We start from the raw sequence: 26,142 nt of genomic DNA, 5'->3' as shown, positions 1-26,142 counted from the left end.
AACAACAAAACAAAACAGAAATCATTTTGAAACAGCATTTTCCCTACCTTTTTGACCCTATCCTCCCTCTGGGTACGCCCATGGCGCGGTGCCGTCTCTTGTTTTGATACGAGACACAGATTCTTAGGAAATTATCTTGGTATTTTCAGGTACCCAGGTGAGAATGAATGAACAAATAGTATTCCTGGATGCCCTTTAACCTCTTCGCAGGAACAGTCATCATGGACACTGGCATAGATGCAATGCCGTTCTGGAAACCCAAGGCTCACCACACGGCCAAGCTGCCTGCAGTCTACCGACGCATGATGCTATATCGTGCGAAGGCTCTGCTCGATAGGCTAATCAATGTGCGTGAGTTTGCCATGGAATTTGCGACGGAGGATGCTCTGCTGCATTATGCCAATGCGCTTCCACTTCCTTCTCCTGACGAGCAGGAGGAAGAAGACCTGGCTAAATCTCCAGAGAAAAACGACTCGGACGAAAACGAAGACGTCAAAGCTTGTGAGGACCAACTTGCACAACACGAAGATGCACACATGCAGTTCTCTGAGGAAGTTGCTGTCGTGGACCAACGGGACAGCGATGCGTCCACTGGTACTACTGATGTCGACATGGAGGACACTGAGCCTATCTGGGATGGCGCTATCCACGGCTTTGACTGGCCAAACATCGAGGAGCCGTCTGAGTATCAGTCTGCCTCTAGTGATGACGAGGATGAAATGACTGATGAGACTGTTCAATTCGACCCCTTCGAAGCCCCTCCCAGTACTAACACCCCCGAGTCGAATACCTGGCTCACAAACAGTCCTGATGCTCCCTACAGTGTATTCTTCAATACATTTGTCACGTTCCCAGTCGCTTATGCCGGCGATGGTCAAGGAGTCCTTTCAACTGGAGTCGAATACTCCGATGCTCCTCAAGGCCCTACTTCGGCATGGCTGACTAACGATCCCAATGCTCTCAACGGAGCTGCTGAAGCGGAAGCCTCTTCGGAGACTTGGTCTGGTGATGGAACTGCATCTCTGCCGGTCGATAACCATCTTCCCATATCCCAAGACAGTTTTGAAAATGAAGACGACCAGTCCGCATCTGATAGCGACAGTTCAGATGAGATCACATCCCAGGCCATCGATGACCAGATGGAAAAGCTGCGACTCGCACCGAGCACTCTTCTACACCCGTACAGTTGGTATTGGCCTACACATTTCTTTGATGAGATCGTCACCCAGGCTGAAAAGTACGAAGAATACGTTCAAAAGAAGAATGATCTCGTCAAAAACATCTCCGAGAACAGGACCCTATCACGGGACGGGATCGACAATATTCTGTACGAGTTCGTACACGAGAACATCGTGCGTAAACCCATTGTAAACGCTGCGCAACTCTTTAAGCTGAAGCGTTTTATCGATAATGCCGTCCAATTCGTTCTCTCAACTCAAAGAAACATTGATGCAATCGATGCAGACATGGACGAAGGCCGCCGACGCCATTTCTTGCCGTTAGATTCGCCGTTGCGCCTCCGAAGCAAGCGTCTTGGGAGCTCTCTCCGGTTTGTAACCGGCGTCAACGACGCCTGGGTGCGAGACCAGGATAATTGGGGTATGCCGCCCGTCAAGAAGAAGCGCAAGCAAATATAGGCTTGGAGACTGGGAGATGGATTCGCAGAACCGGATCTGGGTACTGTTCACGCTTGTCTTTGGTGGGCATTAACGGACACTTGCTATTGGCATCGACATTTCCGAGGAATAGGTTGCGAGATGGAATCAAATTGGAACATGTAGACAAAAAGTTGCAAATCGGCAACTTGGTCAATGAGATTGGGCTGCGACCTCGAGAGTACTTGGTACTGTTGGAACAAAGGCTTTCGCAATATTTGAGAAGCCAAGAGGCACAGGAATCTGGACAACGTGTAGATGGAACAAACGTCAACTAGACCATTCTGTCATAACTATTGGGTGAAGTCATGTTGCTGCTGTGGCCTCGTGTTCAATAGCGGGCAGTACTGAATTGCCGGTGCTCGTCTTTTCGGCTCGGGTCATTGTCTCGATACTGGTAGCCCCTAAACAAGGGAGCCAGTTCGTCACAGGTAAAGTTTTATCTCTAGAAGTTCCATAATTGGTCGCGGCTTTGTTGCTTCATTAAGAGTTCTCATCGGGTCGTCGGACACTGCCTCGAGATACGGGATTTCATAACCTTCCATCGTCACATACCATCGTCGTAATTATCGTTGCAATATAAATACAAAAGAATTCGTCTCAATCGTCAAATAGTTGTTCCCCTAGATCCCGTAGCTTGCAGACTCAAGAGCGATGAGAATGCGTTAGAGATTCTTCAACTGGGCGTAGGAATGGGTGACGGAAAAGGATTCTTAGGCACAGGCTCCCGCTGGTAGGTCGGATGGGGATACCAGTTCTTCTCGAACATCTGCGCCACCCAATAGAGTGGATGGTCCCAGTCAAACTTGTCCTGATTACCTGTGTAGCTGATAGTCTCTGGGTCCTTTCCAAGGTCAGGTTTATTCACTGGAAGTAATGATCAGTTTCCTCTTGAGACTGTAAGTTGGTTTCATCTACCTTTGCCGTTGTTGGCCTTGTATTGCTTCCATACAGAGAGATGCTGCTTGATGCCTTCGTCCCCACGGGTCTGTCTGATGAGATCCAAGTGAGCCGCCGCAAGGCATGCAAAATGCTCAGAGTCGCCTTCTTTGTTTTTGGGCCATTTGTCGCAGTTGTAGTAGTGCCAATGTGTGAGGATGTTATTGCAACTTCCATGGAGACTTTCGACGAATTCGGGTATCGAGTATCTTGGCTGTATCTAGTCAGTCATCTCAACGCAAACTCACACCTTCATCAATCACCTTGGGTCCAAAATTTTCCCTGGCATGTCGATATCGATCTGCGGTCATGCGACTTGATTCGCGTAACAGGATGAAAACAACGGTATACATAGTAAACCACCATCGATTTTTATCTTGGCTGAAGAGCCAATCAACGTCCCTGAGCAGCTTTTCTTTGAACGTTTCGAGAACCCAGTTATAGACAAGATTATCAAACTGAGCGACGATCATGCGCGGGGCCGATATCTTGCCATAAAGTGGGTAGGATTTATCTTGGGTTTCAGGCCGCATGCCGAGTGTTTCGTCACCTTGTATGTAGAGAGATCCCACAGTGTGTTCTAGATAGATGCTGTCAGTGTCTCTGGGGTCATGTCGACAAGACCAAGGGATAATGACTTACGTATAGCGCACCACAAAACAAAAAGGTTTCCAAATATCTCCACCTCTTTCTTATCTTCTTGAGACATTGCAGTTCCAGATCTCATTGTTTTCTAGAAATCATTGTCAGTGATATGTATTGTTCATCTCAAACCTGATTCCTCTTACAATGAGTCCCAGGTAACGTTCCATTGCTGAGTGATATGTTCTGAAAACAATAAGCCCACCTTCGCATCCTGGGGTTAAGTCCTCTCGGATTGTTCGTAGTAATGTAGGAAGCGCATTCTTCACGGTATATTGTCTGACTTCTTTGGCTGTCTCATAAATGCTGCGAAGACAGTACGTCGCTAACTCCTTCTTCTTGAATGCCAAATTCCCCGAGCAGTATTCGGTCCAGTATCGAGCTGTCACATCGCCGTCTATGGGGATGAATTGAACAACTTGCAAGGGTATTGTCTTCTCCCAAAAATCTTGGGAGACTCGAATCTCAATGACAGACGTGTTGGGGCGATGGGGAATGTCTCGCATCTCGATGCCCTTCCATCGTTGGGTGAGGTTAAGGCCGCCGCTTCGGTAAAGCACAATCTCGGTGATTCGGAGTCGCAAGCAGGGAACTCGGTGGATCGTCTTCGGAGAGGTCTTGGAAAATCTTTTGCATGTTCTGCATTTCCCTTCGGGATTTTTGAGATTAGGGAAGCACTGTTTGTTTTGTCAGCATCGCCGTGAAGTAGAGCTAGAGGTTGAGGAACGTAGGGAATGGCAGAAAGGCTAACTATAGGCCCGAAGAACAGAAGCTAGAACGGTAGATATCTAATCCAAATCTGCATAAACAAAAAAAAGTTTTGGCTCTCGGGCCGCTAGCAGTCAAGTGTTCTGCTATTCTCAAGGAACAACATACTTTGATTTTCTGAAATCGACAACGAACACATGCTCCAATTTCTCTCGTTTGCCGAACAAGCTCGCGTTCTTCGCTTGTCAATCGACGTCTTCCGGATGGGGCCATTGGTGGCGTAAGGGCGTTGCCAACGTTCGAGTCGGGGGTATCTTCGATGGCCTCGTAAGTATTCGACAAATACTCGTTCTCTTCTTCGTCTGTCTGTCCATTGGACTGAACATCGTGATTGGCTTTGTGTCCAGAGTCTTCGTTGTCAGAGTCTTCGTCGTCAGAGTCTTCAGCAGAGTCTTCGTCGTCAGAGTATTTGTGTCCAGAGTCGTCGTGTCCAGAGTCTTTGTGTCCAGAGTCTTTGTGTCCAGAGTTTTCGTCTTCAGACTTCCCGTCGGCAGAGTCTTCGTAAAGCGTGACCGCCTCGGAGGATGAGTCCTGATCCCAGGCATCGGTGTCCTTGGAAAATGAACAGACATTTTGCTCCGGGGAAGGCGAAGGCGATCCACGGTTTGCATAATCATTGCTCGCGCACCCTTCGGAATCGGAATGAAAATCTCTAATGGTCAGCCGGCCTACAAGTTGAGAAAGAGTGTGAGAATTAGTGGCATCGTTCTGGGAACCATCAATGCTCTCTGTGTCGGTATCATACAGGTCATTTGCTGGTTCAGCAACAGATTTGTTACTGCCTACCTGGCTCCTCTCTCCCAACTCCCCGTTGGTGCCACCATCGTCGCTGTCGATATTCTCGGGTCTGTCGTCTACGGAACGGCCTTGAGTCGCCACGAGACAAACAAGCGTCTTGGGTTGATCAAGAATCGTGTCCCCGCAGGGCTCGTGGTGGTGATGGGATTCATTCTCGAAATTGATGTTACCAAATTTTACAATAGGTACCTCATCATCATCATCATCGTCATCATGTTGGGGATCTTGAGCGGTATCACAACGTGAATCGACGAGACGTTGGTGGTGCAAAATAGAAGAGTCGCATGGCTTTGAAAAGTTTGGACCAGGAGTGACTGGTACAGGATCAAGGTTCAGGCTTGGTCCTTCCTGAAGTTGGGTTTGTGGACGTGCAGGTGCAGGTGCAGGTGCATGTACAGGCGCTTGGGCTGTGACTTCCTCTTGACTCGGGTATCCTTTCTCCTGTTCTGGGGATAGGAGCGGCCTCCCTTGACGACCAGGTACTGAGCCAAGCTCTGGCTTGGATCGTCTTGGTTCCAAAACGTCTGGATCTTCATCAGATGGATCTTCGCTCTCAAAGTCTTCTTCGGGTGGAGAAGGGAATTTCCCCTGGTCCCGTTGCCCGTCGCTTCGGGTCGCAAGCCCAAAACCCAGGAACTGCTCACAGCATGGACTTCGTCGCGTTGATATTGAGAGATGGTCCGAGTGCGCTGGAGACTTCTGAACAACACTCCCTGGACCCTGGACGTTCCCGGCTTTTACACTCCCATCGTCGGTATGTGCACGTGTACTGCTGGAAGCGACATTGTCTTGACCAGGGTGTACGAGTAACTGTTGACTGTTATCCGGCGACAGACTCAACTCGGATGGGCTCGTGTCCTGTCGATAAACGCGCTCATCCGAATTAACCAGTGGTACATGGGCCTCGGTGCCTGCATTATCATTAGAGCTGAGTCAGTGCTCTATGGTTCGTTCCATAGGCTCACCACTGTTTAGATGTTGGTTCGAGCAGTGACGTTTCAATCGACAAGAGTTGGCTGCATGTTCGGTACCCGCACGTTTCCGACGTTTCTGTGTCACCAAGAGAACCTGTTAGGATACAGAGCGGAACGAGTTGACACATTGGAATGGCTCCCGGCAATTTGGTCCTCCAGTTACACAGCTTGGTACCCCCCGCGTCGTCACACACTGCCTAAACCAGTAGGGCTCTACAGGTGGCCCCAGGGTCCGGTCAAGCATGTGCTTGACGAGCAGGTTACTTTACAGGAGGCTTTCAGCGCAACAGATGGCCTCTGGCGTAACAATTACGCTTCAGAGGGATGGGTTGGCATGTGGAGGAGTATGGTTCGTTCATTCACTTACGAGTTTCTCAGCCGGACGATTGGCTTCAACATCCATACCAGCAACTAAAAGCGGTGTCCCATGCGGTTAGCTTGGCAGCTATCAAAATGCATCTATCCATACCTCTATGTGCGACGCGATATTCGTACAGTAACGAGGTGTCGGTGGTCTTACGACAGTCGGGAATACGTGATCGGTGAGAGTGACGATGCAGGAGCAATATCCGCGGTCTCCCTCAGGTGAGGTGCCCATGATTCACCCACTCGTCGCCCTTGAGCCCTTGTCTGGAGGGTGATGCAGGGGCGTTCGTTCTACCACTCCCAAGCCGTTGAGTGAGACAACTACATCCTTGTCGACTACATGAAGTGATCCTTGTTCAGAGATGCAGTTGGGCATCTTGAGTGGCGGTTTTCCTATCAAAATAAGATGCTCTACTCCCATCGCTCTTCCCAACCTTTTGAGGCTTCACGATTTTCAAGTTCGAGATGTTTTTTTGACATTTGATGTTAGTTCAACGTCTAACTTTCAAGGTTTCCTAGTCTTTAACGGATGGATCCTGTCTCAAGAGATGCAACCAATGAACAACAAGGTTAGACGGCAGACTTGGATCCACAAAGTCCATATTCTGGCCTCACCGGTCGATCTGAGTGGTCAATAGTACAGGGTTAAAGTTTCGCTGGCGCTGTCGATGGGGATAGGCCATCCCGGCTTTTTCGGAGCTCAACGTCAAGTTAACCACGGCAATTAGAACATCAAAGAAATCACTGACATCCTGTGTTAATGTTACGTATCGCAATGTCGGATAGGAGTAATCAATGGTGATCTTTTCAGCTCATGAAATTCAACTATCCTTCAACAGTACAGCATTTCCGAGGTGTTGTCTCCCTCGTATTCGAACCAGTCACCATCCCAGCAATGATTCCATCGAAGGGGTATGTACTATGTACTCTGGACAAATTTCGGATCTTCGCTTAAAGACATCGGCTAAGCTGCCTTGACGGCCCGCGTCGGGAACCTACATATGTACACAGATGGACAGGCTGCCAGGCGGAGAAATATGAACGAGAGTGGGCATGTAATTAAAGGGAGCTTTTGAATATCTCAACTGGACTGAACGCAATTCAAGAGCCAGGACACAATCACCAGTAACTGATAAAGTCAAGCATTCTCATCTTGTGTTATACAGCCGAAAGAATCGAACTAGCATCTGATTACAACTATACGTGTCTCGCGGTCATTACATGAGAGCCAAACATGGTGGAAGGAAATATCTGTCTCAAATAAGCCAATCTCACGAACAATAAATTCATGGTGTCTTGAGTCACACTGTGGCATATCTCGGCAGTTACATCTGTGCAGGGGTATGGTTCTCGAAGCTTGCGCAGGGTATGTATGTAGATTTGGTCCACTGTCAAACCGGAAAGATTGGCCATTCACAACAAGGAAAGATTCAGCATCAACTTAGGCGAATAATGGTCCAGATTCTCACGAGGTTAGTCACTGTAAGCAAGTTTCTAGACAAGGGTCACTTCCTAAGAAGACGCTCATACAATTTCGCTACCGTAAGAGACAACGGGAGACCTGAGATCTTCTTGACAACCCTTGTTCCACAAGACATTCCATCAACATGAATGTAATCAAGATGAACTCGGCTATACGTATTCGGAAAGAAAATACCTGCGTCTTCGAGGCCGCTGACTATGTTCAAGTATGTATTGTTATGACAAGGTTTCAGAACTCGACAGACAGGTATTTGAAACTTACCTGAGCCAGTCAGCTAAGGCCCTCACATTGTGGATCAATGGGGATGCTTATGTATATCTTACGATTACTTACTCTGTAGGAATGGACTGATATGGAAATGAGAGAAACCCAGGAATGAGATCTACAGTATGGGATGTGATAGTGGAGGGATAATATCGACTCCTGACTTTCTGGACTAGGCAGATACTACCTAGTTAATGTCCCTAGCACAGCAACCAATTTTTGACTCTTTGATACAAGATTCAGTTGGTCAATTTGTCAGTGTTTTCAACACTGACAGGGGGGTAAAGTTGTAGCGGCACGCAACAAGGATTCTCCGATGGCACTACTGTGACAGACAGGGAGGGGATAATGCATTATCCAAAAGAATGGCTACTAGGTACATACTGTACCTACCTACATAGCGACCTGGTACGAAGCATCCATACCTAAATTGTCTAGCGTAATAAATACATGAGGCTGAATCTAACGAGGCGATAGACACATAAAAGGGTCTATACCCCGCCAACAACGAAAGACGAAAAAAGAAAAAGTAAACCATATCGTAACTCGGAAACGACTGGAGATTCGGAACAGACATAAAATCAAATTCTTCCCATCCGTGCATCAAATATATCATCAACTTTCCTCACTATTCTCCATCAGAACTCTCCGAGTCTTGCATCACGAAACAAGCCGAGCTTGTGGTGTACTTCGGCACAGAATACTCTGGCATTGGAACAATAGGGTAATATTGAGTCCTGATTTTGCGGTTCTCTCCATAGGCAGCTTCCCAAGGAGGAAGCATACCATCAGGGATTACCCAGCCGTACTTTTGGTTGCGAAGCCAGAGTCGTACCAAATGTCGCGATGAGGTATTGTCGTCCGTGTAGGCATCTCGGCGATGAACGAGGGCAAGGTTGTTGAAGAACAGGAGATCTCCTGTCTCTAGCTTCAACTGCAGCTCGAATCGCGAAGCTGTATCTGATACAACTTGGAGGGCATAGAGCTGAGCTTCTGAGAGAGCAGGAATGTTCGTATTCATCTTCGGGTGCGGGCCGAGGCGGTGCGGATCGAGGCTGGCGAGAAGCCTTCCATTGTGGAATGTCAAAACGGGCGCGAGATAGAACGAGGCGTTACGGCCGGACCTGCCCGAGACATCTTGTTAACGCTGCCCCCACGCTACTGAAGAATGCGAGGGTATATCTTACAGTTGAACAGGCCAGTCAGGGGCTGTCAGAGTCTCAACAACCTCGGGCTCATGAATGAACAGGTGATTGAAAACTGTCCAGGCCGAACTGAGATAAGTGTTTCCTCCCTTGTTGGCGCTGTCTCGGACTTGGAGGGATAAAATGTCACATCCCATATCAGTATGAAACGGCTACAGAGCGAACAGTTAGGTGGAGTCTTATTTCTTTGAGTTGGCTGTTGAGGCCTACCAGTGAGGCATTGGTATGAATACCATGACGCGCGTAAGTGGGAGTAGTCCACTTCTTCGAGTCAGTTATATGGCCTACAAGCGTCAGATGAAAATCCCAAATTCGAATGCAGGTGGCATGACAAGTAAAGTCGGGGGTTCTGAAAACGTACTAAGCATGTTCCCCTTTCGGTCCTGTAGGCCGCGCTTGTCGCCAATATAGCTGGCTACACCGAGGAAGATAGTAACACTATCTTCAGTAGTGTATTTAGCAACATCGATGCCACGAATGATAAAGAACCCTCTGCCAAAATAAAGACCTTCAGCGCTGGCACGCAGGCGCCGAGATAAGTTAGGAAGGGGGAAGTTATCTGCTGAAACTTTATCACCATCGAGACCGAGGGCTAGATGCACCAAAAGCCGTTAGCAAACTACTTGTACCTGACTCAAATTAGTGCCTTAATATGGTAAGGACTGACCTTTGAAACTGGTAAGGGCGCTGTCGACCTCACCAGCCTCCTCGTCACTAAGGCGGAGAGTGTAGGTTTGGTCTCCGTGGAAGTCTTGGCCAGACCAGACAAGAGGACCAGAAACGATGCCATTGGGTTCGGCCTTGATAGGAAGCCCTCCGATAATATCAGAGTTTGCACCAACGACGCCATTGTCAGAGCGTTGCGTATCTTTAGCAGTGCCCCTGAGAATTGCCATTTTGGAAAGTGAACAACACTTCAAGAGTCAGGAAACTATGGGAAGAGTAAAAGTTGTCAATGGAGTTTGATTGTGCTTTGAGAGATGATTCGTATGTGTAACTTCAATTTTAGAGAAAGCAACCCGGGCTATTTATGTTGATAACTCGTCCAACACCAGACATCCCATATTTCGAGGCGTCCAACAACTGATCATCTCTCTTGCAGACTGAAAAGATGCAAAGAAAACATCTCCACAGCCATTGGTTGTCTCCCGGATGCCTCCCCGGCCTGAAATCAACGAGGTGCCATCGCATTGCATCTCGATGTGCACATCTTGACATTGTCGTCGTCCACTTTGGGCCGCAGGCCAGACGACCGACTGGCCTTGTTATCGTACATATCGTCGTTGTTGGTTGCAGAATTCGTGGGGCGGATGCAAAGAGCAGAAGGCCTCATTTTTCAAAGTCGACATAGTGCGCTGGTCTTGAAAAGGGGGTGTTGATACGTTGGGCTGGGATGGCACCTCTTTGAAGCCAAGCAAGCCCTGACGGTTATAGAGAGTTCCCACTCTACAGAAACTAGAATATGTTACAAAGGAATTGGGGCTATTGTTCTTCCTGTTACTTTTTGGATGACTTCGAATTGCACCGAGAGTCGTAGGGCAATCCGTTCGTCTAATTGTCGTTTCACAGGGCCTTTGATTAGACTGACCAGGTCTCTCGGTAAGGTGGCCGGATAGAGCAATCGACAGATACAAGGCTGATCGATATCAAACTAAGGATCTTAGGCCCGGTTCCGGCTGCACGACATTGTTGTCCGGTCTCAACCAGCGCTAAAACAAGACATAAGGCGGGTACCTGGATTGTTCCGGTTCGATATTGACAAGTATCACACATGCCGAGATACTGATCCACTACTTGTAGTCACACTTTTTCTCTTCTTGATGCTCGAGGTTAAAGAGTGGCATAAGCTAAGCTATAATAGGATGGTTCTAGGGGAATCATTCACATTATACCTGGTCAGTCGACAAGTACCTCTTGGTTCCTTCAAACTCACACTTGTACAGGGATATTGCCAATCTGGAGATACAACAGCGACTGGGTGTACAGCAAATATCGAGCGCGCGCTTAATTCATTCTAAGTATCGGGACTTCTTGAACCCTGATACGGTGCACTAGGTGTCTAAATAGGGGTATCATCAGTGCGTTAGACATGCTTAAGCAAAACACTTTATCTTCTGTATAAACTTTGGTATCAACAAGTAATTCAAATTCACTACAACATATCAAGTCGGCCGTTAGAATACGTTTTACAAAAAGCGATAGAATTCCGTTCCCTGTTGAGTAGGGTAGGTGCTGAGTGAGTTTGCCTCCTCGTCTTCAACTCTCTTATCATATATCGACTGTGGCTCTAAGCTGCTACCTGCTCATCACACTACTTACACGTGAACATTTAAATCAGCACATATCGTCGCCAACGCCCGGATATAGCATCCGAGCCAATGATAGCTGCAGCAACTCTTCCTCAACGACCCTTGATGAACTCCGAAGCCCTTGTCTTGAGGCCTGATCATTCACATCTCTTGATCATTTCTACAAACAGCTCGCTGCTCAATGACTATTTAGGCAAGTCCCGGAGCTGTAATGTGACACAAGGCACGCAGCGAGCATCAGTGATAACCGGGTATCACACTGCGCTCACATGGGTGGCCCTGTCAGAGGAACATGTCTGATGGGGGATAGCAGCCCTCACTATAATAGCTATGGCGTGCATGATCACCATACTGGGGCTCTCCGGTTCCACTTCTGTTGAGGTGTGAGTTGGCTAACGAGTGTCTTCAGGTCTTGCCCGACCTGCACGATCGCAGCTAGCTTGAGATGTCGTCAAGTTACATTGTTGCAACATCGGCCTAAGCAGACAGCTGAACTACGAGTTGTCATTGGCTGTGTTGCAAGTGTCCTCGAGTTGGTGTGCATCTATAGATGGCATCATGCGAGATTCTTCTGCCCCGGCTAGTCAGACAGTGTGACGCCCAACCTCGACATGAGAAAAGGCGTACATCGTGGGGGATACCTAACAGGGAACACACTTGACGTGTATAGCACACCAATAGCCTTCCTTCCACGTTACAACGGCCAGATGGGGTCTTCTTGAAGCCCATTTGTACGACTCGAGCATCACCAGGGTCGTCCCCTTGGCTGTTAGCCAAGCCGCAGTTCGCCTTTTCCGGCTCACAACCTATTAACTCCACAATTCACTGGTTCGCCCTCAGCTCTGCTCCAAAAGTTCTAGCCAACTAACTGCATAACATTCACCGAGATCCTTTGCTGCAGAAGCATGGTCCTAGTACCCGTTTCTTCGAGTCAGTCCCGTAAGGTACTCGGTGTTACCAGGTTTACTACCGGTAGATTAGGTAGGCAATTAAGGTGGCTTTCAGGCTTATCCTTAACCTAAAACGGTATGCAGCCTCTTTAGATCTTTCTAAAAGACAGTGAACTCTAACATAAATATGTGAAATTGTCCAGACTCTCCAAAGCTAGCGCCTTGCAACTGTGACGGTCTTAATAGAACCGCTAGTCCCAACGTTCTTGGCACGTTCCTCCACTGCGGCAAAGGTTCCGAGTCTCTAGTAAATGGGTCTTTAATTTCCCTTGACGCCAGATTGCTTTAACTAGCCGGGATCATCCATCTCGAGTGGTGATGAGGGCAGACGATTCGGGGATCCGGAACAGAAACACTTGCAGCAGGGAAGTTCTCCGGCTGCACACACCGGGATATACATTGGGGGTGTGCTTTAGTCGGCTGCGGAGTTCGTCTGGAGTACTTGTGGGATACTCCAACAAGTGCTTTGCACTTGAGGCAGTCGGGATGGCATCAGACCGAGGTAGGCCATGGCCTCAATGGAGGGTATACTCGTCCGCAACACAGAAGCAAGATAGACCAAGGAGAAGCAAATAATGATACCACGTCGCGAACAGGACTCCCGATCGAGACATACCTGCGTTATTTGTCTTTGATATGTGGGATGTGTTGGCTCTAGAAGAAACGAGATCAACCTGATACCCATCCACCGTAAAGACCGCCCAACCAGCCCAAGCCCCACGCCTTGTTCCAAGCCATGATCATCTGCGCAACTCTGAGGCCAAATTCCACTTTGCAACGTGGAGTCTTTGTTGCAGCCCTGTTCGTGCAGTATATGTAAGTAGAGACTGACAAGGACTGGCCTACACAAACCAACAAGATACATGAGATTGATGAGCTGGTTACACATCCAATTCATCAGCGCTTGCATTACCTGTTTGTCATTCATGGAAAGAAATTGCAGAGTTGTGGACCTGACTCGCTGTGTGTTTGCTGTCCTATCCTATCCTACCTACAACCAACTCAAACTATTACGCCGTACACGCGATCCTCATCCTAGAAAACAAGTCCATTATGCAACCATCAACAGTTGGACGCACCAATCTCTGAGACCCATTAAGCAATCATTCTCCAATACATCTGCTCATTCTGAACCAACTCGTTGCCTCGTTGTCGATCATCAAGCCAATAAACCCATTATGCCAAAAATAGCCCCTACCCCCATCGCCGCCGTCACATGAGCGGCTCCCGCAGTTTGAACGGATGTTGCACCATCCGTCTCGGTCTCCGATCCAGATACAGTGGTCGTTTCTACGAGTGTTAGCGAGGTGGTGGCAGACGAAACCTCGCTTCCTTGGACCCAAGTCTCCGAAGGGGCTGGCACTACTGAACCCCCAGCAGACGACACATACTCCTCGACAGTCGTGAGAGTTGACACAAACGTCGAAGATATAGTCTCGACGCTTGCAGACTCAGACTCAGCTGTGATTGAGCATGCTGCGCAACATTTTCCTGCCGCCTCAGAACAATCTGTACCCGAACTCACTGCCTCGACCGTAGTCAACTCCGTCTTCGTACCTTCGACCACGACTTCTCCCGTCGACGTAGAATATGCCTCCACAAGAATTGTCTCTATGGTGGTCGATATAGTACGAAGCAGTGTCGCGGTTGACGGTGTCTTGGACTCCCATGTCTCCGTAATTGTCTTTGTCATCGTCACCGTGATGTCTGTTGTACACGGTCTCGAGACGGGGACTTCCTCAGTCACCGACTCTGTCAATGTCTCAGTAGTAGACGACGTCTCGATAGATACAAAGGACCATGGAAGAGTCAACTCCGTCTTGCTTGGCAGGACAAGTGTGTCTGTGACCTCTGGTACATAAGTTACCGTCGATTCCTCTGCCTCAGCTGAACTCAAAGAGGGGAGACCAAGTTCGCTCGAAGCCAGCTCGGTCGAAACCAGCTCAGTTGAAGCAGAGGATCCAGGCTGTTCCCATGTCCATGGATACATATGCGTAGAAGTAGTCGAGCATGATGTCGAGGTTGACAGGTATGGAGAAGTCAATGTCTCTACCGAAGGGATAGGGGTATTCCATATCGTGATGCAAGATGTCATTATCGGCGACGGAGTAGCTGCGGCAGCTTTAGACTCGCCACTCCTCCTGTTTATTATTAGCGTTTATCTATCTTAAAAAGGGATCTCTTACCAAGGGACAGTGACAAGTGTATGGCATGGCGGTGCGCAGATGATCGTCTCCGAAGCCTTTCCATATGTGGTGCTGTACTCTCGAGTAAACTCATCCGTGATTACCGTGAGTTTTTCCGTAATTGTAATGACACTTGGATCCCACTCGGTGGCAGAAGATACTTCCTCGCCATCAGTAACAGAGCAGAAGAGACAGTCCACAGTCAAGACAGTCGTCGGCTCAGGAGCACCAGAGGTTGGAAGCGGGGGAAGAACCTCGACAGAAAGGACAGGCTGTCTAGAGTGATGAAATGGTATCTGTGCCATCGCGGTGGAAACCAGCGAGGCCAAGAGGACAAAAAGAAGGCTGAAAGCGCCCATGGTGTAAGTAGAAGCAAATACTACTACTGTGAAAAGCTAAAGAGTGAAACAGCGTCCGGTTATTCAGTTCGTATCAAAGAGACATAAAACAAAACAAACAACCCCTGAGCAAACGACAGAACTCCTTTCTTAAGTAGAGAGATTAAGGCCTCATTGCACAGCGTTTCGTGGACGGCCGCTGGCTCGGGGATGACTGGAAGGATTCGAATTTCTTATCACGTTGGGCATGAGCCATGTTTGCTTGTCCTGTTTTTCTTTCTTTTCGTTTCGCGGAAACAGATCACGGCATATTCTGTCAAATATGCAGTGATATGAGTCTACTCCAACCAAAAGGCTCTGTTCTTTAATTACCGTGGAACCACTGAGTTGTACGGATAGGGGTAACGGCGTCTGGTGCGACTGTTTGGTGCGACTGGTTCAGACGCATAGGTTTAGGCTCTCATTATTTCAACCGGCATTTGCGACGCGAACCAATTCCTGACTGACGGCAATGTACATTTCCAGTTTTGTTGTAGGTCAAGGTTTCCCTGGGCGAAGAAGAGGTTTGGGAGTGCAACGTTGATGTCGGTTGAAGTTGCCTAAAGGCTGGTGAGTCCGTCTACACCGCTCTTCGGTTCTATGGGAGAGAGGGCAATAGAAGTACAAACTTCTTTTGTTTCTACTTCAAACTTTTGAACTAGTATTGAGTAAGTGAGGCACAGATGTTGGTGCGGGGTGGAAAAGAACATATCGATATTGGAGCGGACCATTCATTTTGGCGACGAACAACGGTACATCTGTAGGATTGCCGAGATAATCTCATTCCGCCTAATTCTAAGTTCGCTTGTTTATTAAATGTAAAAGCTTGCAGGATTAACCCAAGGGAGCCCAGTCGATCCCGGACCCTCTCGCCTCTGCCTTGGCCAACACAGCCTAAGCGAATCTCAACTGGGAGATACTTGGGCGATGCACGTTTATATCTTCTGGTACAGAGTATAGTTGTTTCATTACCATGGCGTGTTCGAACTGTCATATAATCTTTCCCAACTAGCTCAGTCAAGGTCTCATTCATGTCACAAAAGCGTTACTCGCACCCGTCGGGAAGACCTCCGAAATCTGAGATTTCTGTCTGAAACAGTTGCCGGATCTCATGTCTGACCTGTCAATTAGACTGTTAGTTACTACGACAGCTCTATGAGAATATGCCGGGACTCTTATCATTGTTCTCGGATATTATATGTTGAATAGGCGATCGACCTCTCTTTGTCTTCAGAGCTGGATCGACTACTGCGAACAGATCCAGATTGAACACCACGAAAGAGCCAATCCTGAAGTTTACACTCACACTTGATCCATCCAGATTCTTTTCCCTACCATTACCCCACGATGTCTTACCCTCATGGCTCAGGGGGGGCTTGCAATGGTCCCTCTGTACATTGTGTGATAGCAAGACTCGAATCGTTAATTACGTGACAATAACTTCTGTGACCACTTAGGTGAGATGCCATTCGTAACATCCATTCCGGTTTTTGCATTCGCACAGATGGGTCTTATAAAGATAGCAATACCATCAGATGCTGTGAAAGTGATCTTGTGAAGAATAGCACAGGGAACTATTGCGTAGCTTGTGATTGAGATGATGAGTTGACTGTGTTCGTATTTCGCCTCCTATCAATGGTGTGCCATTGATATTTCTGCTTGCTTAACATGTCGCTCATCTAACTAATCGCACATTGGACTCTTCAGCTAGGCCATCAAATGGTTCCCCTATAATATCTCCAGCCCGCGTCAAGTGTGATATGATACCACTTGAGCATGGCCCGGGGCATGCCGCATACATGATGCATGTCTTTCATGTCACAGAGAGTACGGTTCAAATCGCGATCTTGTTAGTTGGGCATCTTTGTCAAATTCTGATGCCAATGTGCCATAAATCAACCCTTGGGACATACTGATTTGATCGATCTTTCACCCCTTTGGACAGTGACAAGTCAACTGGTAAGTGGCTGGAAGATATCCGTACAGCAAGCACGAAGCCCAACGTTATGCAATAATTAATGCAGCCACTCAAGTTGTTGCAGAGGCTGGCGCTGGCATTGTCCTGCAGGTGTAGGTTTTGGCCTCGTGGTCCAGAGAGCTAGGCTGGTTTATAGATATTGAGACCTATCACTGCATCTTAACTTAGAGGCTGGCCGATTCATCAAGAACATGTCGGCAGCAAGAACGAAGTTATGTCTGTTGGTTCGACCTTCCGCTGAATCCGTTTCGCAACGGCAATCCCAGGCTCATCCAACCCACCAGCGTCTGAAAGGATGGTGCTTCAAGCACCAGCAGGCAGCGAGTTGATATCGAGTCACCTCAATGAAGTACTAGGCAATGATATCATTGTTCGTATCTGACACCTCTCGGCAATAACCGACGCCACAGCATGTCAACCGATCAAGTTGTCAAAAATCCCGGGGGCTGGACGGGCACCTGTGGGGCCGTTGATGTCGATCTCGGCGCCGTCCACCGGTAAGTGGCTAACCCTTGATCTACTGCCTAAGAATGGCGGTTCTGAAAGTGCAGTAACAGTAAAATTCGTTTGCGGTGGGCTCTTCTCTGCATGGTGGCATGGCATGAGCCGTACTCGTAGCGTCTATCGTTCGGGGCTCCAGAAGCATATCAGCATATCATGCGCATCTCACGAGTTTACTCTGGAGAATACTCCACTTGCTCCAATAGCTTGTTTCCAATGGATCCCCCTTAATCCTTGGAGAAAGAAAAAATTGCACCTCTTGGCGAGGTCCGATACAGCCTGTGCGTTCAGAAATAAGATTATCATATCATGATGAGTCTAGACTAACAGGTATGGAGAATTCAGAGAAAAGAGTCTCTAGTTAGACTCGGGCTCTCGGGTTCAAGGTATTGAATCCACTGATCTGCGGCAATAGTCTAGTTTGATTCATGGAGTTTTGTTGGCATACTGGGCCATGACACAAAATGAAGGATCGTACTAGCACACCCGGCATGTATAATGATGATATGTTGGATTGGAAACATGTGTTGGCAGTCAAATGAGAAGTCAAACTAATCCTGTTGAGCTCTTCTTGACTTGACCAAGACTAACTAGTCTAAATGAACCCAAGGAACAGTGATGGTGAAAACTTGACCGGATGGTCCAGGGTAGCCAGACAGCTGGGTTGAGTTAGCTGACTAAGATTCATGCTCGTGACAACTAGGTAGGTAGAAGTGATCTGACATGTATCCGTACTTTTATGCGACGTTGCATTTTGGTGGACCATTCCATTGACATATGACAGATTTTTATTGCTTTCAGGATTCACCTGAATTTTATGTTACTCCTAGACTTTGGATATGATCTGATCTCACCTTACAGCCAGTTCTTGTCCAACCTACTACATAGTACAAGCGTGGCTGTGGTTGCTGCGTCACCAGTCACCGCTCTCCCTTCTCAAGCCAGTCTTCAGCCTTGCCGAACAAGCTGAGCTGGCGCCCTTTCGGACCGACCGCAAAGACACGTTCCTTCTTCGGGTCTAGTCTGGGGTTTAGCCCAAGTACTGGAAACCGTGTTTCTCCAGGTTCAGCCAAGGGCATTCCCCCCTTGTTGCTGGGGTTTGCGGGTGATGGGTTGTGTTAAGATTATAGCAATCAATTCCAACATCCAAAGCTGGGAAATATCATCAGGCCCTGATCGACAAAAGACGCATCTTACTAGCAGAGGCACGACTCATGCGCAAGACGTAACAAAACCCACTGAAAAGCAGACGACGAGTGTTCCAAGTTCCTTCGAGAAAGACGCTAGCCACGGCCAGTCCGGCAACTACTGCACGATGAGGCCACGAACGAACACGCACAAGTATACAGTGTTTGTGGCGAGCAAGTCTAATTGGTTTATATCTCACACTGTGATAGCCCACCAGGTTATGTGAGGAACTTAACTTGCTCGCTCACACACCATCCATCCAGTCAACAACATCGGCGTCTTTCGGTGTTTGTAACCGTATATCGTGAAAAGACGGGAACACGTCTGGGAATAACAAACCCAATCATATTGACTCAATCATATTAAACTCAATCGCTGATTACCTTCAATCACGTTAATCCATATCCCTTCACCAGCTGAGTTGGACAATCTCGAAACTAGTGATCTAGACTACCCCTTGCAACATATTACAATGCACAGAAGCTTGGATGATCCGATGCTATTACGGTGAGCCATCAAATTGGTGTGTCACAAAGGGGTCGGTTAAACATGCTCAAACTCTTCATGCGTAGCCACGCCATTGAGAATAAGTTTATTCACACCAATCAACCTATAAGCATGTGCAGTAACAAACGCCTCAGGATCATATCAAGCTTTATGATATGGAAGGCGGCTTAATCGTATCATCTCCCCTCTTTGCGGGGAAAGGTCTGGGAACTTCCATGCTGTTTCCTTTTCCAACATTGGAAGAAGTTGTTGGTGTTGTTGTGCATAGGCAACGCATACGTAACCTTGTTACCCCAGAACTACCTTGGATTGATACGTGACACAGCCGCGCAAAAACGCACGGATGGTCCTGTTTCAAGCGAGATGACAGCTGCACTGCGGCTTCCGCATCAGATCTATCTATATACGTACAGTTGTACCTAGAATGGGTGGTACTCTGTATTGTTAAAGAACATCATTGGCTACCTATCTTGATGTCAGTCGTAATTGTGTCATGCGTAGTATAAGTGAACATAAGCGTCGTGTTACGACCTTACGAGCTACAAGGAGACTGAACAGACGTAATGGGAGGTTGTGTTGCTTGAACACTAAGTTGATGGTCCGTTGAGGACAGAGATCCCTCAAAATGGAAGCACGGTAGAGGATGCAACAAGACCTGAGAGTAGACCAACTTTTGGATGACACATAACTCTCATTCCATAGTAGTGGTGTTATAGCACAGTCAATTGTAGTACAAGTGCCAGATAATAGATTGATACAAGGCAGATAGCCTAGCCTACCTGCTATTGTACAGAACCAGGGGCTAACCTAACGGAACCTACCCAAGTTCTATAACATCCAGTTTGTATTCCCACGAAACAGCTTTATACTTGCGGTTACACGTCATGATATCTTACCGTTACCGTCTGCCGTCCAAACATACATTCATCTTACTTTCTCAAGGGCCGAACCGTCGTATCGTCATCTGCACAGCCACCTACTGAATGAGACCGAGATTGATGAAACGACTATTCTAAATGCACGTATACAGATTGACTCTCTACCTGTTCATCCGCCCGCCTGTCTGTTATAGGGCTGAGTATCTGTTGTCTCTATCATTTTGTAGATGATCTGCTTATACGCGTATATGAAGCCCCACAAATTACTGATGGGCACTACGAATGGTCCAAAAAGGGCAGGTTCACTTGCGTATAACTATCCGCGTAAAGAAGTCAGATATTTTTATAGACATTTGTATTAGAGAAAGATGGCAATTGGGGAAGAATTTATATTAAAAGACCAGTATATAGTTGAGCGCAATACCAAGGCAAATCAAGATTATTCCATCCAGCTCAGCTTCTATCTTTTCTGCATCAGAGCGACATCAAAACACCAAGATTGACCCCCACCACTATCATCACTATCACTACCTATACCGAGATCGTGACGACAACTCACTCACAATGGCGGGCTCAGATGCACCACAGGCTTATGTCTTTTACAACTACAACCCGAGCATGGTGGCAGCTGTCATATTTATCGTTGTGTTTGGCATCTCTTCATTATTACACACGTATCAACTTGCGCGTGCTCGAACATGGTACTTTATTCCATTCTTGATCGGGTGTCTCTGTACGTCCCCATAAACCAACCATTGGTGTCTATCAATCACTTACTTACGGGTTGCCTAGTCGAATGTGTTGGTTACGTTGGTCGTGCTCTCTCAGCAAACGAAGCACCTAATTTTACCAAGAACCCCTACATCATCCAGTCTATTCTGTTGTTACTTGGACCAGCATTGCTCGCTGCATCCATTTATATGGTTCTCGGTCGTCTCATCAGGCTCTTGGATGCGGGTCATCTCTCCATTATTAGCCCCAAGTGGCTTACCAAAGTGTTTGTCACTGGCGATGTTTTGTCTTTTCTCGCGCAGAGTGCCGGTACGTATTTTTTAAAGTAACTTACTCAAATGCTCTTGCTGACTGACTTGTATAGGTGGTGGTATGTTGGCAACAGCCAAGGACAAAGATGCTGTCAAGAGAGGCGAGAATATCATCGTCGGCGGTCTCGTCATCCAGATCCTCTTTTTCGGCTTCTTCATGATTGTCACTCTCATTTTCCATGTCCGCATCAATCGCAACCCCACACAAAAGTCTCTAGAAATTGTCACCCCTTGGAAGAAGCTCCTATTCGTCCTGTACGCGGCTAGTCTGTCCATCCTCGTGCGATCAGTATTTCGTGTCGCCGAGTACGTCATGGGCAAAGACAGCGCACTCCAGTCGCAGGAATTCTGGATCTACATCTTTGATGCTCTTCTTATGAGTTTAGTCGTGGTCTCGCTCAACTGGTTTCATCCTAGTCGCGTGATCAATGGTGCGTTGGACAGGAAGCGGATTGTGAGTCAGGACGAGTATATGCTGGAGGGTCAAGGGTATGAGGGACACCGCCAACGATACTCTCTGTCACCTGTCCGTCCCAAGAATTGAGGAGGAATAATACGTCTGTCTGGTGGAGAATAAGTTTGAGGACAAGTATGGACTTGAGTTGTAGACATAGTATTGGCTGAATAAAACTTCCTTTTGTTGTATACAAGTGGAATGTCACTCCATGTAGAGATTGATAACCAACCAATGTCCATGGATCTAGCCTGTAAAGCTCATACGAGACAGCCTCAACCTTGTTACTGTTACATGAGGCTCAAAGTGGCTCTCTCTGCTTCAGGTCCTTGGAAGTAAATTATGGAGATCAAGTAGCAGATGCAGGCAGTGAGTGGGTGGATGTTTGTTAACGATGAGACATTGAGATTGAACTTCCGACGATGCGGAATTGTGTCGATTGACTGACTCCAAGGCTACCAAAAGCAAAAAAAGTTGGTTCGGGGATTGTCTTTTTTCGGTAGTATTAACGGGAAGCTGGAACTAAGACGGGAATGGGCGGTTCAAAACAACGGCTCTTATGCCCCGAAATAGTGACAATTGGCGATTGACAATTTAAGTCATCTCAATTCAATTCAGTTCGTTCGTCGGTCTGAAGTGTTTGAGAAACGTCAATGTACCGTGACGGAACGGAACTGAAGAAGCAAACATGAGATCTTTTGACGCATCATCTCGAGATGAAGACAAAGTGGAAGTCAAGAGAGAGAGAGGGGGGGGATAACGCGTGTCGGACCGACGTACATGCAAAAGACTTGAGATTTGCGTGAATTTCAGGTGCAGAAACATGTACACGATCGTCGATGTAGATTGATTTTGTTAGGCATCACCTACAGGCAACCCGAGGTTGTTTGTTGCTGCTCAAGTTGCACTGTTTTGAACTGTGAGAGCTGAGGGATTAGAATGATCAAAGCGTACCTACTAAGGTACTAAAGTAGAGACTGAAAGTCGACGTGGCACAGTGTAAGGTAGCTTTTAGAGGCTTAGCACTCTTATGTAGTAGCCTAGCACTGGTAGACCTGGAATCAATTCGTCAAGGTATCGTTGCGTTCGCTTCCATCTTCAATTCGTTGATTGCTATCATCAACTTGATTTGATTAATACAAAATTAATGAGGATAAAAAGCAACTGGATCTCCCTCTGTTTACCTACGAGTAGAACTTTGTACCAACCAACCAACCAACCTCTCTATCCCCCCTTCCTTGTCCATGATTTTCAAGCACTGTGGTGCATGCTAATTTCTTCCTCTACACCTTTCCTCTTTCAGCTCTCTCGTCCGTTCGGAAGTACGGTTGACTGCGCGCTTCTTCCATGGTCTGTGGTACGAGTAAAAACTGGCCTGAAAAGTCTCTCTCCACTTTGTTTCCCTGCCAAGGTACTTGCTACCCGCCATCTCCTTGTCCCACCCTGGAACTGCGGACTGCAGACCGCGCATCCACTGTCCGGCCTATTGGGTGGCAGAAAAGTTGGCCTCCCAAGTCTTGAGCTACAAAAATAAATAGTCTAAGAACTATGGTCTAAAGACCATAAACTGATCTACTAATTTCGTCTCTTATCCATCCGGCGGTCAATTTTTCTGATACCTCGAGGCCGGGCACAGTACAGCACTAAACTGTACTGTACCTCACTTGCACTTGCTTGCAGCCGTCAACCTAAGATCCACTAAAACCCACCCCCGGTCGTTTCCTCGAAATCTCCTTCCAACAAACCCGCTTCTCACCTCATTCTATTCCTATTCCTACTCTTCTTGCCTTCTCTCCCCGTCCCCTTCCATCATCCACATTCTTTCTCCCCTGTTACAACAACACAACGACGGTTGCCAAAAACACCACGACTCCGTCAACGCTTCTCACATTCAACTAAAACATCGACCTTCCGAATATCGACAAACGTTACGCCTCTTACTCTTACAGGCCACCCACCCGAACGAGACCCCCCGCATTATGGTCAATCGCGAAAGGGCCGAATAACGCATGCACGCTCGTCTCGTCCCCTTCACCAAATCTCCCCTCCCCGCCTGAATTCTAAGTCGCCCCGAATATACCTTCGAAAAACATTTCTTGTCGCGGTCACCCCCGCAAAATCCCCAGACTTTGGCTCACTGGCTTGCTTCCTCCCCGCGATCTGTTTATCTATCCTGTCAACCGAGCATATATAACGCTCCGCCGACAGTATATTATTCCCATCGCCCTCTCCGACAGCCTGTCCCGGCCGTTGTCAACCTAAATTTCACAATGGGTACCATCCAGAAGAGGGCCTGCGATGGATGCCATCGTCGAAAGGTCAAGTGTGATTCAAACAATCCATGCCGAAACTGCAATACTGCCAACATCCAATGCACGTACAATGCTATTCCTCAGAAGAAGGGTCCCAAGGGGTCCCGCGCCAAGGTCATCAGTGAGCTTCGAGAGAACCAACGCTTGACGAGTCTTCCCGTCAAGGTCCAGGCCAGAATGAACGGCGTTATTCCTGATGCCATTACGCACCACAATCCGGTACCCGGACTGCTTACGGCCGAATTCGCAAAGAGCTGCGTCAACTTCTTCTTCGAAAATCTCTACTCCAAACTACCCATCCTCGACCGGAATGCCATAGAAGCGCATCTGCCAGCCATGGAGAGAAATCCCGATATATACTGCTTGTTCACTGCTATGTCCGCCTTCATGATGCTTCAGCCAGGCATGGGCTTTCCGACAGCCGATTACAATCTCTCGATGGAACCTGGTGCCACAATCGCAGCCAGCGCCATACTGCTCGACGAGTGCCTACGCGTTCGCAAGGGGTCCGACTATTGGGAACGCCCTACCCATTACGCCCTGGCCACCAACTTCTTCATCTTCGCCATTCACTACTCTCAAGAAGCCCATTCTTCCGCCTGGTATTATCTTCGAGAGGCCACAACCATGATCCAGATGTCAAGCCTGAACAATGATGATAAATACTTGCAAGACGCGGACTCCATCCGACGACGCCGCTTGTTCTGGCTGTTCTTCAACGCTGAGCGAGCCTATGCCATCCAGCGCGGTTACCCCCTGTCCTTACAGGCGACTGTCCATATGGGCAATTACGCTGATGATCCCACCGACTCTTTCAACCCTTCTATCCAGAGCAACTTCTTCAACTTGTGCGGCGTCTTCCGAAACATTGACGACGGTTTCCTCAGTGTTTGGAGACATCCATGCTGCCGCCTCGATGGCCAGACTATTGTTTCTTTGAACTCGCAGCTCGGCAAGATGCCGTCTACATATCCTCCTGGCGTCGCTTGCCAAAATGTTCAGAACTGGCTCAAGAGTGTGGCGTGGCAGGTCAGTGGAGATTCCCAGGAGTCTATCGCGTACAGAATGTCCCAGTTGCTTTCTGGTTTTCCCAACCCGGGAATGTTGATGAGCTCTGGCTTGGTAAGTTCTTATGTTATATGTCATTCTGCATTTCGCTCTGTTCTAACGATACACAGATCCCCAAGCTAATACAGATCACTTCGGACTTGATTGTATACCTCGCCAATGCGCCGCAGTCTCGCAATCCAACAACACCCGGGCCCGACCGTCACCTTCAGCCTCTCCTGCGCATTTGTCTGGCTATTCAAAGCGAGAACTACCAGTTTGTGCCTCTTTTGTTGAGCAAAGTTAACGAATCCCTCCCTTACGTCATTGACCCTACATTGTTGAACCCGCCAGAGAATGTCGGCTATGCAATGTCTGCAGATATATTCGACGGCTTCGGCAATGCCGGCATGGCCCAAATGCCCATGGGCGACTACAACGCCAGCCTACCCATGAACCCTTACGAGCCCAAGTATGAAGATATGGGCGGCAATAGTCCCGACTCGCTCCCTCACTCCCACCATTCCCATCACTCAAACGGCTCACCACCGGGCTCACAAATGGGCAATGAAATGCCTCAGAACTTTGTCAGCTCCCCTGGTGCCGTTATGTCTCCAGGCATGGACTACACCCCCAACATGGGTGGTTTCAGCATTTCCGATATGGTCATGAGCCCCCTGGGTGGCGCTGCCCCGCCAAACGGCATCAATATACAGAGGCAACAGCAGCAACTCAACAATCAGCCTCAAATGCAGGGGATGCCCAATCAGGGCATCAACGCACCGCCAATGAACCAGAATATGAGCTCGCTATACAGTGGCGTACGACAACCATCACGCCAGAGTAGCTTCAACATGCAAAGCCAGACTCCTCTATCAGCGATGTCAATGTCCGATGGAATGGATTTTAATACATTACCGCCGCGGTGATATGGCCCAACTGCAGAGCTTGATAATGCTTGGCTGACTTAACGGGCTGGTACCGATTTTGGCGTTCCTTTTTCTGCTTTTTTTCGCTTTTTATTATTTTCATAATTCCTAGGGAACTGAACCAAGTTCGATTGCATGGCGGGCGTACCGGAGTTTGTATCACATCATGGCTTCTGGTGTCTGAAAAGTTGGCCGCTGGAAGCATAAGGGACGAAAGTTTGGCAGATCCTTAGGATACTTGTCTTTTGTATCCTAAGCTTGGGGGTCAACCTTTCTGCTACCTACCCACGAGCACGGCTACTTTAGGAGTTTTGGGGGTCTGGAACAAGGACCGGGGTTTTCTTTTTGTCATTCATGTTATGCCTATTAAAAGTAAAATCGGAATCATT

At 47.9% G+C, this 26,142-nt stretch overlaps 6 protein-coding genes across 6 annotated transcripts; 3 read left to right on the top strand and 3 right to left on the bottom strand.

Annotated features, from left to right (window-relative positions):
- Positions 1–221: 221 nt before the first annotated feature.
- Positions 222–1,637, top strand: FPOAC1_002234 (uncharacterized protein; the record flags this gene model as incomplete). Its single annotated transcript, XM_044846816.1, has 1 exon — positions 222–1,637. The coding sequence occupies one exon, from the start codon at positions 222–224 to the stop codon at positions 1,635–1,637; it is 1,416 nt and encodes a 471-aa protein (XP_044712732.1).
- Positions 1,638–2,331: 694 nt separating this feature from the next.
- On the bottom strand, positions 2,332–6,374 carry FPOAC1_002233 (uncharacterized protein; the record flags this gene model as incomplete). The annotated part of the gene is made up of 9 exons (XM_044846815.1): positions 2,332–2,522; positions 2,574–2,808; positions 2,858–3,174; positions 3,237–3,327; positions 3,383–3,913; positions 4,113–5,713; positions 5,768–5,852; positions 6,182–6,187; positions 6,246–6,374. 9 exons carry the CDS (start codon positions 6,372–6,374, stop codon positions 2,332–2,334), a joined length of 3,186 nt encoding a protein of 1,061 aa, XP_044712731.1.
- Positions 6,375–8,517: 2,143 nt separating this feature from the next.
- On the bottom strand, positions 8,518–9,990 carry FPOAC1_002232 (uncharacterized protein; the record flags this gene model as incomplete). The annotated part of the gene is made up of 4 exons (XM_044846814.1): positions 8,518–9,013; positions 9,077–9,203; positions 9,456–9,686; positions 9,762–9,990. The coding sequence occupies 4 exons, from the start codon at positions 9,988–9,990 to the stop codon at positions 8,518–8,520; spliced, it is 1,083 nt and encodes a 360-aa protein (XP_044712730.1).
- A 3,522-nt stretch (positions 9,991–13,512) lies between these two features.
- On the bottom strand, positions 13,513–14,898 carry FPOAC1_002231 (uncharacterized protein; the record flags this gene model as incomplete). The annotated part of the gene is made up of 2 exons (XM_044846813.1): positions 13,513–14,494; positions 14,540–14,898. 2 exons carry the CDS (start codon positions 14,896–14,898, stop codon positions 13,513–13,515), a joined length of 1,341 nt encoding a protein of 446 aa, XP_044712729.1.
- A 5,634-nt stretch (positions 14,899–20,532) lies between these two features.
- On the top strand, positions 20,533–21,555 carry FPOAC1_002230 (uncharacterized protein; the record flags this gene model as incomplete). The annotated part of the gene is made up of 3 exons (XM_044846812.1): positions 20,533–20,701; positions 20,761–21,009; positions 21,065–21,555. The coding sequence occupies 3 exons, from the start codon at positions 20,533–20,535 to the stop codon at positions 21,553–21,555; spliced, it is 909 nt and encodes a 302-aa protein (XP_044712728.1).
- A 2,180-nt stretch (positions 21,556–23,735) lies between these two features.
- FPOAC1_002229 (uncharacterized protein) lies at positions 23,736–25,753 on the top strand (the record flags this gene model as incomplete). The annotated part of the gene is made up of 2 exons (XM_044846811.1): positions 23,736–24,899; positions 24,956–25,753. 2 exons carry the CDS (start codon positions 23,736–23,738, stop codon positions 25,751–25,753), a joined length of 1,962 nt encoding a protein of 653 aa, XP_044712727.1.
- Positions 25,754–26,142: the final 389 nt, after the last annotated feature.

This window comes from Fusarium poae, chromosome 1 (assembly GCF_019609905.1).
Source record: "Fusarium poae strain DAOMC 252244 chromosome 1, whole genome shotgun sequence".
Classification (NCBI taxonomy): domain Eukaryota; kingdom Fungi; phylum Ascomycota; class Sordariomycetes; order Hypocreales; family Nectriaceae; genus Fusarium; species Fusarium poae.
Note: the sequence above shows the minus strand (reverse complement) of the source record. Positions and strands in the feature narration are given on the sequence as shown.